This window comes from Salmo salar, chromosome 20 (assembly GCF_965601325.2).
Source record: "Salmo salar chromosome 20, fSalSal1, whole genome shotgun sequence".
Lineage (NCBI taxonomy): Eukaryota > Metazoa > Chordata > Actinopteri > Salmoniformes > Salmonidae > Salmo > Salmo salar.
The window spans coordinates 54,504,150-54,516,647 of NC_138310.1; the positions used below are offsets into that span (position 1 = coordinate 54,504,150).

The following is a 12,498-nucleotide window of genomic DNA, read 5'->3' on the forward strand; positions in this document are numbered from 1 at the left end:
CTCCATATTAATAGCCATGAATTTCGAATGAGATGTTAAACGAGCAGGTGTCTTTTGGCCATGTCGTGTTCATCGGGTAGTAGTTTTTATATTTTTAAGTGACGACATTAGGGGGAATTCCACTACTACTACTCTGAATGGCCAGACACTCTACAGTGTAGTCTACACTGATGCACTCTTTTTCCACCATACATGTATCCAACATCTAGATCAGAGAAAGAGGGAGAAAGAGCAAAGTTGTGACACGTGTGATTTGATGTAAAACATAATACTAACTATTCCATAAAATCTACTGCACAATCCTCTCACAAGTTCTATGTGGTGAGATAGTCAAAACACGTGAGTGATTACTTGTATGTAAATGTAACTCTAAGCAACAAACTGAATAATAAAGTAAGCGGTGGAGAAGAGAAAATAATTGAGATTGGGTTACATTTTCCAGTAGGTATAGTTGGGAATGGATTGGCATGTCTTCAACACTGTATGTGTGACTTCCCCAAATGTTACAATTTGCATGTCTTGTTTCCTTCAAAGGCATGCAACTGTATTCATCCTTGCCAATTATGGTGCAGCGTTTAATAATATATAAGGACAATGATAGTCTCTTCCAAACAGTTATGTATCAATACAGATTTAGACAAAGATTTCTAAATATAGAGTGCATTCGGAAAGTATTCAGAACCCTTGACTTTTTCCAAATTTTGTTACGATACAGCCTTATTCTAAAATTGATAAAATGTTTTTTTTTACTCTTCAATCTACACAGAATACCCCATAATGACAAAGCAAAAAAGAGGATTAGAAATTTCTGCAAATTTATACAAAATAAAAACAGAAATACCTTATTTACATAAGTATTCAGACCCTTTGCTATTAGACTCAAAATTGAGCTCCGGTGCATCCTGTTTCCTCCATTGATCATTCCTGCGATGTTTCTACAACTCGATTGGAGTCCACCTGTAGTAAATTATGATTTGGAAAGGAACACACCTGTCTAAATAAGGTCCCACAGTTGACAGTGCATGTCAGAGCAAAAACCAAGCCATGAGGTTGAAGGAATTGTCCCTAGAGCTCCGAGACAGGATTGTTTTCGAGGCACAGATCTGGGGAAGGGTACAAAAACATTTCTGCAGCATTGAAGGTCCCCAAGAACAAAGTGGCCTCCATCATTCTTAAATTGGAAAAGTTTGGAAGTGTGGAAGACTCTTCCTAGAGCTGGCCGCCCGGCCAAACTGAGAAATCGGGGGAGAAGGGCCTTGGTCAGGGAAGTGACCAAGAACCCGATGGTCACTTTGACAGAGCTCCAGAGTTCCTCTGTGGAGATGGGAGAACCTTCCAGAAGGACAACCATCTCTGCAGCACTCCACCAATCAGGCCTTTATGGTTGAGTGGCCAGACGGAAGCCACTCCTCAGTAAAAGGCACATGACAGCTCGCTTGGAGTTTGCCAAAAGGCACCTAAAGACTCTCAGACCATGAGAAACACAATTCTGGGTCTGATGAAACCAAGATTGAACTCTTTGGCCTGAATCCCGAGCATCACGTCTGGAGGAAACCTGGCACCATCCCTACAGTGAAGCATGGTGATGGCAGCATCATGCTGTGGGGATGTTTTTCAGCGGCAGGGACTGGGAGTAGTCAGGAGAAGGATCGATGAACGGCACAAAGTACAGAGAGATCCTTGATGAAAACCTGCTCCAGAGTGCTCAGGACCTCAGACTGGGGTGAAGGTTCACCTTCCAACAGGACAACAACCCTAAGCACACATCTAAGACAACGCAGGAGTGGCTTCGGGACAAGTCTCTGAATGTCCTTGAGTGGCCCAGCCAGAGCCCAGACTTGAATCTGATCGAACATCTCTGGAGAGACCTGAAAATAGCTGTGCAGCGACGCTCCCCATCCAACCTGACAGAGCTAGAGAGGATTGGCAGAGAAGATTGGGAGAAATTCCCCAAATACCAAGCTTATAGCGTCATTCCCAAGAAGCCTCAAGACTGTAATCGCTACCAAAGGTGCTTCAACAAAGTAAAATACTGAGTAAAGGGTCTGAATACTTACAGTACCAGTGCAAAGCTGTCAAGGCAAATGGGGGTTACCTCAAATATAAAATATATTTTGATTTGTTCAACACTATTTTGGTTACTACATGATTCCATAGATGTTATTTCATAGTTTTGATGTCTTCACTATTATTCTAAAATGTAGAAAATAGTAAAAATGAAGAAAAACCCTTGAATGAGTATGTGCGTCCAAATCGGTACAGTTAATATATTTTTATTTTTAATAAATTAGCAAAAAATGTCTTAACCTGTTTTTGCTTAGTCATTATGGGGTATTGTGTGTAGATTGAGGAAAAAACTTAATCAATTTTAGAATAAGGCTGTAACGTAACAAAATGTGGAAAAAGTCAATGGGTCTGAATAGTTTCAGAATGCACTGTAAGCTCAAAAGATCATTGTCATGACAATGCATTGTGGGCTGGTGGGCCAAATCTTATCTCAAACCAGGAGAAAATAAGAACAGTGGGCAAATGATCCAGTGTTGCTCTTCCTATGTGGAAAGCTACTACTGGCATTTTGAAAACAATTCAAATTCACCTGAATCAACTTTGTTTATGCTTATTTTTTTTATTTTTTTTATCATGCATTTGAATATAATTCTCACAATCCAAAAGGGCACATGACAATAGGTCGGCAGCTGAGATATGGCTGGAACGAGCTATCAGCAAATCAGCATCTAATACTGGAACTTTCCTATCAGTTCTATAAACTGTTGTTAAGCACTGAGCACTGTATTGTCATTGCTGACTTCCTTCTCATGGCTTCCAGAATGGATCTGAACGACCAGATGCCAGCCTAGTCCAGTTGACATAGAGTCACAGACACCCCAACCCCTGACCAGAAGCGGAACCCGGGATAGAGGGGGCCAGTAAAATCTGTCTGGAGGGAATGGATGAGATGGGCCTGGTTGTTGGAGATCCTGTAGAAGGCCAGTACTCCTTCATGTTGGTCCAGGTACACCCCCAGCCTGCGAGCCTTGGTTGAACTTAGCTGGGTCTCCTTCCCAGCGTGCCACATGGAGAAGCCCGTCCCAGACCAGTTCAGGCTCCAAGACTGCTCGTTGTAGCCCAGCCTGCTGCTGTCGTCAGCCTCCTTCCTGCTCAAGTCTCTGTAGGCCACGCCGATAGTGATCTGAGTGACAAACAATAAAAACGAAGTAAAATACTCATTGCCAAAATAGTGAAAACTAGTCAATTGATGATAGATTCAAATCAAGGGCACCTCTCAAGAACATAACATAAGTTGATGTGATCTTAATGACGAGGGAGCAACCATAGAAATATAATTAGATTGAGTGTGTACCAGTAGAGGCTGCTGAGGGGAGGACGGCTCATAATAATGTCTGGAATGGAGCCAATGGAATGGTATCAAACACATGTGGTTGATAACATTCCATCGACTCCATTCCAGCCATTATTATGAGCCGTCCTCCCCTCAGCAGCCTCCACTGGTGTGTACGCATGAGTGTTCGAGTTAAGCGTGGTCGTAGCCTGGGACACTGGGTCCCTTCCAGTAATTATATTTCTATGCCAGTAATAACACACCTTCTGGCCCGTCCACTCTGTCTCCCAGTAGTAAGGGCTTCCAGCCAGGGGCTCCCTGCACAGTATCTGTCTCCAGTAGATGAAACGGTCGGGGTGCTCCGGCTGGTCCTGCTTCTCTGCTTTCAGAGTGGCTTTACGATCCCCATCACCCAGTTTCAGGTGGCGGTACGCAGTGTTGGGGTCGAATGTCGGATTTAAGCAAACTACATGGAGAAATACAGGAAAGACTGGTCATGCTATTGTCTTCCTTTGTAGTCCACACTCACTTTCGTTGTCTGAAGATCTGAAGACGCTTCAATGGTGAATTTGGCTACATTTCTATTACTATTTAAAGGGTGGAAAGCAGTAAAAAGGGTACTCACATTTGAGCATTTGTTCTCTGGTTTTCGGCTCTGGGTTTGCCAAACCAACAGTGGTCACCTGGTTCACTAAAAGTGAGAGAAAATAAAAATGTCTAATGTCAACATTTTATTGGCATTTTAATGCAAACTTTGGAACTACACTGAAAAATCCTCAGACTGCTGTTTATACATTTATCTTCAGATCCAGTTGGAGGTAATGGAGGTTGACGTAGAAAGTTTGTTGATGTCACCTCATTCACTAAAGAAAAGCAATAGAGGTGAGAAAATAAGAAGGCTGTTTTTACGGTTATTCTGAAACTTTAACTTTTTTCAGAATACTCATAATGCATTTACCTTGAGGTCTAGGTGGAGGTAGCCGACTAAACTCAACGATTTATGATCGAGTTGAGTATGGGTGGACTGGAGCTCCAACGTCACATAAAATGAAGTTTTTATCAAAAACGACTGGTTTCAGCACCATGTGTGTAATTGCGGGCTATTCTCTGGGAGCTGAAATCAGTCTTTTTTTAATAAAAACGTCTATATGTGACGTCGGAGCTCCAGTCCGCCGACACTAGTCGCCACTCAACTCCGTGGAGTTGAGTTTAATCGGCTAGGTGGAGGTAGAGGTGAAGGGTTTGATGTTATTTCACATACTAAAATGCAACAAAGGGAAAGCATCTTTAGTCTGTTATTAAAGGTTGATGTACTTGATAATCTTCTCATACAAAGACTGAATGAAACATTTACCTGTGTTCAGTCGAGGGTTTGATGGGACCTCGGAAGCTGCAGGGAGATTAATACAAATATAAAAAGACTAACATTCTGATAGGAAATGTCAGCTGCACCTTTCTGTGTTTTCTTTTTCTTTTAACATGACTTGTAGATGCTTACCTGTGTTTTGTGTAGCCACCTGATTGTTGTCAGTAGATGCTCCGTTCCCTGCAACTTGACCACTGAACAACTGAGACGGACTAAGAGTGGCATCATTCACTACAAGCAAGAAAACAGTTTCAGTAATATTAAGAAGTATATACTGGAAAATAGTAAAACAGGTCCTAATTTCCCTGTATATGTTTCAGGCCATTGAAAACGCCCATGAACTCACCAGTTCGGAAGATCTTGGCCATGCTGGATTTACAGAGATCCTGTAGTCCATCTCTTAGCTCTCCCATCACGGTTTGAATCTCAGACACAAGGGCCTCCTCACCCAGCCCTACCCCCTCTCTGCCCCCATTCTGTGTGAGGGGCTCCAGGGTGAAGAAATTCTGTGAAAGACGATAGATTAAGACAATAACACCTGGTGGTGAGGATGGTCATTGGCACTTGTCTGAATTAAACTGTCATCATCTCAATCCCATTATCTTGTCCCCTTGTACCTTTAAGAAGCAGATGTGATCCTGCATGCTGGCCAGTCTGCTGAGTTCCTGGTCTTTCCTGCGGAGCTGGGCCAGCTCCTGCTCCAGTTTATGGATGTGGCCCTCAGACCGGCTGCCCATGGAGTCCTCATGGGTACAAAGCAGCTCCCTGACCTGGGTACCCATCAGCTCCACACTCTTCACCAGCTCAGAGAAGAGCTCCACACCCTCCTTCTGTAGGACCTGGACTGAGCTCTGAGAAGAGAGAGGACACAGACATTGAGAGAAGCAAAGCAAAAATGGAGGGATGGATAGAGGGGGAGAGACGAGGAGGAAGTGAAAGAGGGGACAGAGTGTTATGAAACTGTGACTAACTACTAGGCTCTGACAACAAATGATGTAACCACAACATATTTTACTCATACTGCCATTGATGAGGGGTTTCCTTACTTTGTGGAGCTGGGCAGCTTGTGGGAACTCCTTGAGCTCCTTCTCCATCTCTTGGATCCTCCTCTGTGTCTCGGCCTGCATCGGAACTAGCTCCCTCTGCACATAGGGACACAGTATACAGAAACACAGGATTCTCTCAAGCACCCAGTATTTTATCAAATTCAAATGATGCCGTTATATTCAAATAAAATAGTTGTGGCAACAGAAAAAACACACAGTCATGGTTCTTTACCTGTCTCTCCTTCCTCTCCTCATCTGGCTTAACCACACGGTGGCCCTTGTGTCCATGACGACAACACTCGTCACACACACATTCCTTATCGTCATGGCAGTAGAGCTCTAGGGGCCGCTGGTGTTGAGGGCAAAGCCTGTGGCTGACGACTGGCAGCTGGGGGTACATCCCCCCTTGGCGAAGGCCTGTGTCCGCACACACCTCCAGGTAGACAGGCATGGATGGTGGGGCAGACGAGATAGAGAGGTAGGGATGCTCCTGGATACCCTTTCTTCTCAGTTTCTCCATGGCCTCCACTAGCACTGTGCTCTTGGCCAGAGAGGGTCGTGGGGTGAAGACCTGTCTACACTGGGGGCAGTTACACTGACCCTTGGCCTCATTCCGGTCCCAGTGCCCCTGGATGCAGGACAGGCAGTAGGTGTGACCACAGGGCAGCGTGGCAGGGTCACGTAGCGTCTCCAGACAGACAGAGCACACAAACTCCTCCTCAGGCCATGCGGCAGCGGCCATGGTGGTGGGAAATGTAGGTCCTGGAGATAGAGTGGACCACAGTCATTCTAAGTAAGACCAATGCTTCCCAAATGACACAGCATGCTGGTTAAAACCAAAAAGGGCTGGGCTTGGGCAAGGCAGGAAAAACAGGTAAGACCGGTAAGGAGTTTCCAAAACATTCTATCTGATGTGAGGGTTTGGCCGGGGTAGGCCGTCATTGTAAATAAGAATTTGTTCTTAATTGACTTGCCAAGTTAAATAAAGGTTAAATAAAAATGAATGTAAAAAATGGCACAGTCACATTGATGAGGTAGAAACACTGTAGTTGCAGGCCCGCCTCAGTTGTCTACATTTTTTAAATAATATCAAGGAGGTAGACCAACAGGTTTTTCATCTTCTACAAGAAGGAACCACATTTTCACCTTCTCTGTGGATATAAATAGCCTAGTTCTTGTTTAAAAAAATACACTGCCTTTTCTTTTGGGGTGTTTCTATAGGCCACCAAGTGCTAACAGTCAGTATCTAAATAATATGTGTGAAATGCTTGATAGTGTATGTGATGTTAACAGAGGTCTACTTTCTTGGGGACCTTAATATTGACTGGTTTTCTGTCAATATTTTTATAATCTGATCCTAGAGGAAAGTCCGCTCAAGAGGAAGCTTCTCACTGTAACCAGTGCCTGTAATCTGGTTCAGATTATTAATCAACCTACCAGGGTGTTTACAAACACTACAGGAACTACATCATCCACATGTATCGATCACATTTTTACTAATACTGTAGAACTTTGTTCTAAAGTTGTATCCGTACCCATTGGATGCAGTGATCACAGTACAGTGGCTATATCCAGGAAAGCCAACGTTCCAAAAGCTGGGCCTAAAATAGTATAAAAGATCATACAAAAGATTTAGCTGACTCTTATGTGGATGATGTTAAAAATATTTGTTGGTCTGATGTGATAAATAAGGAGCATCCAGACGCTGCACTTGATGAATTTATGAAATTGCTTCTTCCAATTATTGATAAACATGCACCTGTTAAAAAACTGACTGTTAGAACTGTTAAGGCTCCATGGATTGATGAGCAATTGAAAAACTGTATGGTTGTCACGTCCTGACCAGTAAAGGGGCTGTTTGTTATTGTAGTTTGGTCAGGGTGTGGCAGGGGGTGTTTGTTTAGGGTGTTTCGGGGTTGTTTGAGTTATGTTCTATGTTAGTGTATTTCTATGTTATTTCTAGTTGGTCTATTTCTATGTGGTGTTTATTGGGTTGACCTTCAATTGGAGGCAGCTGCTTCTCGTTGCCTATGATTGAAGGTCCTATTTATAGGGGTGTTTGTTCTATGGGGGTTGGTGGGTAGTTATTTCCTGGTTTAGTGTTTGTTGCACCTGATGGGATTGTTGGGAGTCGTTTGTTTTGTATACGTGTTTATTTTGTTTTTCCTTCTTCAAATAAAAAAAGAAGATGAGTATACATTTTCCCGCTGCGTTTTGGTCCACTCCTTACGACAGTCGTGACAATGGTTGAAAGAGATGGTGCAAAAAGAGTGGCTAATAAGTCTGGCTGCACATCTGACCGGCTAATTTACAACAAATTGACGAATTATATGACTGAACTCAACAAAAAGAATAAGAAACTGTATTATGAAGCCAAGATCAATGATATAATGATGATCACATTTTTTCTTGTAGAGTACTTTAAATGAAATTATAGGCAGAAAGACAAATTCAACTCCATCTTTCATCAAATCAGATGCCTTATTCATCACAAAACCATTTGATGTTGCCAATTATTTTAATTATTGCTTCATTGGCAAAGTGAGCAAACTTAGGCATGAAATGCCAACAACGAACAGTGAGACATCGTATTCATGCATAAAAAAAACGAAATAATGAAAGAAAAGCATTGGGTGTTGTAAAGTTAGTGTGGGAGAGGTGGAAAATTATCGTTATCTATCAATAATGAAAAACCTCCTGGCTTTGACAATTTAGATGGAAAGCTACTCTACTGAGGATGGTAGCTGACTCGATAGCCTCTCCTATCTGTCATATCTTTAATCTGAGTCTAGAGGAAAGTCTTTGTCCTCAGGCCTGGAGGGAAGCCAAAGTAATTCCGCTACCCAAGAGTGGTAAAGCGGGCCTTTACTGGTTCCAGCAGCAGACCTATAAGCTTGCAGCCAGCTCTTAGCAAACTGTTGGAAAAAATTATGTTTGACCAAATACAATGCTATTTCTCTGTAAACAAATTAACAACAGACTTTCAGCATGCTTTTAGAGAAAGGGCACTCAACATGACACAAATTACTGATGATTGGTTGATAGAAATTCATAAGAAGATTGTGGGAGCTGTACTGTTAAATTTCAGTGCAGCCTTTGATATTATTGACCATAAAATGTTGTTGAAAAACGTATGTGTTATGGCTTTTCAACCTCTGCCATATCGTCGATTCTGAGCCATCTATCTAATAGAACTCAAAGGGTTTTCTTTAATGGAAGCTTCTCTGTCAAACATGTAAAGTGTGGTGTACCGCAGGACAGCTCTCTAGGCCAAAGCATGTGTGTCCATGTATGCTGATGATTCAACCATATTTGCATCAGCAACCACAGCTAATGAAGTCACTGAAACCCTTAACAAAGAGTTGCAGTCTGTTTTGGAATCGGTGGCCAGTAATAAACTGGTCCTGAACATCTCTAAAACTAAGAACATTGTATTTGGTACAAATCATTCCCTAAGTTCTAGACCTAAGCTGAATCTGGTAATGAATGGTGTTTCTGTTGAACAAGTTGAGGAGACTAAATTACTTCGCATTACCTTAGAATGCAAACGGTCATGGTCAAAACATATAGATTCAATGGTTGTAAAGATGGGGATAGATCTGTCCGTAATAAAGAGATGCTCTGCTTTTTTGACACCACCCTCCAAAAAGCAAGTCCTGTAGGCTGTAGTTTTGTCTTATATTGATTATTGTCCAGTTGTGTGGTTGAGTGCTGCAAGGAAAGACCTAGTTAAGCTGCAGCTGGCCCAGAACAGAGTGGCACGTCTTGCTCTTCATTGTAATCAGATGGCAGATATAAACACTATGCATGCCACTCTCTCTTGGTTAAGAGTTGAGGAGAGACTGACTTCATCACTTCTAGTCTTTAAATAGAAACATGAAATCTGTTGAAATCCCAAATTGTTTGCATAGTCAACTTACACATAGCTCTGACACACACACACTTACCCCACTAGACAAGCCACCAGGGGTCTTTTCACAGTCCCGAAATCCAGAACAAATGAAAGAAAGCGTACAGTATCATATAGAGCCATCATTGCATGGAACTCCGTTCCATCTCATATTGCTCAAGTGAACAGCAAACCTGGTTTCAAAAAACAGATAAAGCAACACCCCTATTTGACCTAGATAGTTTGTGTGTATGTATTGATATGTAGGCTACGTGTGCCTTTTGTCATTTTTAAATTGATGTAGTTCTGTCCTTGAGCTGTTGTCTATTAATGTTCTATATTATATCATGTCTCATGTTTTGTGTGGACCCCAGGAAGAGTAGCTGCTGCTTTTGCAACAGCTAATGGGGATCCTAATAAAATAGCAAATACTGTGTGTCCACAATAATGTGGTTGTACCTACAATAATAAACAATACAATGGATACAGAAATTGTATTTATTTTTATTTTATTTCATCTTTATTTAACCAGGTAGGCAAGTTGAGAACAAGTTCTCATTTACAATTGCGACCTGGCCAAGATAAAGCAAAGCAGTTCGACAACATACAAAAACACAGAGTTACACATGGAGTAAAACAACATACAATCAATGATGCAGTAGAAAAAAAAATAAGACTATATACAATGTGAGCAAATGATGTGAGATAAGGGAGGTAAAGGCAAAAAAATGCCATGGTGGCAAAGTAAATAAAGTATAGCAAGAAAAGAAATACTGGAATGGTAGATTTGTAGTTTGAAGAAAGTTCAAAGTTAAAATATAAATAATATGGTGCAAAGGAGCAAAATAAATAAAATAAATAAATACAGTAGGGGAAGAGGTAGTAGTTTGGGCTAAATTATAGATGGGCTATGTACAGGTGCAGTGATCTGTGAGCTGCTCTGACAGCTGGTGCTTAAAGCTAGTGAGGGAGATAAGTCTTTCCATTTTCAGAGATTTTTGTAGTTCGTTCCAGTCATTGGCAGCAGAGAACTGGAAGGAGAGACGACCAAAGGAGGAGTTGGCTTTAGGGGTGACCAGAGAGATATACCTGCTGGAGCGCGTGGCTATACTGTGTAAGCAGCAGGTCCATATAAAAGGACACACATGAACAGGTGTTAGAGCTCAGGCCTATCGAGGACAACTTATTCAATAAAATAGCATGACCAACCATAGGAAAAGCTTTTGACAGCACCACAAACAAAGCAGACATTTCATTTGGGTGCCTAAAACATAGACAAGATCATTAAACAACTAAAGTGGTTGGTGTAATAGTGCTATACCGAAGCCTAAACCCTGATTTGGTTTACATTCAAAATACAACTCAGATACAAAAGTTGTACATTTACCAAGAATCTTGACAAGGAAGCCTTGAAATGGGACGATAATTATTAACATTACTAACCACCCTTATGGAGTGGCAGCACGAGCTGATTTCCATACTTTTTGAATAATTCCTGATTGATGTACATTGTTAAATGTTAAATAAAAAATGTGGGTTATTGAGCCAACAATGATGGGTGCTGCATACTTAAGCAGACTATGATCCAATCCGTTGGCACCTGTGGATTTCTTATCTATTGCTAGCAAAGCATCCAATACTTATTTTTCTGTAAATAGCCTAAAAGAAAAGCTTTGACTATCATTTCTCTGATCATTCAGCAGGTTTCCCCTATCAGTATCCAGCCCGATATCATTGGGCTTAGAAGTTCTTTCAAAGAGAGGGCCTGCTGAAATAAAATGGTGATTCAAACAGATGTATTTATAAAAGGTGTTTTTACAATCAGCAGATGTCAGTGTTTATACAGAAACCCATCCTAAAACCCCAAAGAGCAAGCAATGCAGATGTAGAAATACGGTGGCTAGGAAAAACTCCCTAGAAAGGCGGGAACCAGGAATAAACTTAGAGAGGAACCAGGCTGTGAGAGTTGGCCAGTCCTCTTCTGCCTGTGCCGGGTGGAGATTATAAGAGTAGGTGGCCATTAAGGCCAGATCGTTCTTCAAGATGTTGAAATGTTCATAGATGGCCAGCAGGGTCAAATAATAATCACAGTTGTTGTAGAGGGTGCAACAGGTCAGTACCTCAGGAGTAAATGTCAGTTGACTTGTCATAGCCAAGAATTTAGACGTAGAGCGAGAGAGAGCCTCTTAAATTCACACAGGACACCAGTAGTCCATGTAATGCTTTGTAGGTTAGCAGTAAAACCATGTATGTAGTCTAATCTAGAAGTGACAAAATCATGGATGAGCTTTTCTGCATAATTTTTGGACAAAATGTTTCAGATTTTTGCAATGTACAAAGATGTAAAAAAGCTGCCCTTAAAATATTCTTGATCAGTTCATCAAAAGTGAGATCAGGGTCCAGAGTAATGCAGACGTCCTTCAGTTTTATTTGAGACTACTGTACAACCATCAATATTAATTGTCAGATCAAACAGCAGATCTCTTTCTTTCTTGGGACCTAGAACTAGCATCTCGGTTTTGTCCGAGTTTAAAATTAAAACATTTGTCGCTATCCACTTCCTTATGTCTGAAACACACAGGCTTCCAGGGTAGGCAATTTTGTGGCTTCACCATGTTTCATTGAAATGTACAGCTGTGTGCTGCCCGCATAGCAGTGAAAGTTGACATTATGTTGCTGAATGAGAGGTAGAAAACAGTGATAAGTAGAATACAGTGCATTTGGAAAGTAGTCAGTCTCCTTGACTTTTTCCACATTTTGTTGCGTCACAGCCTTACTCTAAAATGGATTAAAAAAATCCCTCATCAATCTACACACAATACCCCATAATGACAAAGCAAAAACAGGTTTTAAACAT

The 12,498-nt window shown here is 41.6% G+C and overlaps 1 protein-coding gene across 1 annotated transcript; it reads right to left on the minus strand.

Moving 5' to 3' along the window:
- Positions 1–554: 554 nt before the first annotated feature.
- ftr86 (finTRIM family, member 86) lies at positions 555–6,586 on the minus strand. The gene is made up of 9 exons (XM_045703625.2): positions 5,985–6,586; positions 5,753–5,848; positions 5,324–5,557; positions 5,053–5,212; positions 4,839–4,937; positions 4,695–4,730; positions 3,966–4,031; positions 3,604–3,806; positions 555–3,190 (listed from the first exon to the last, which is right to left on the minus strand). The coding sequence occupies exons 1-9, from the start codon at positions 6,492–6,494 to the stop codon at positions 2,855–2,857; spliced, it is 1,740 nt and encodes a 579-aa protein (XP_045559581.1). The 5' UTR covers positions 6,495–6,586; the 3' UTR covers positions 555–2,854.
- Between the last annotated feature and the right edge of the window lie 5,912 nt (positions 6,587–12,498).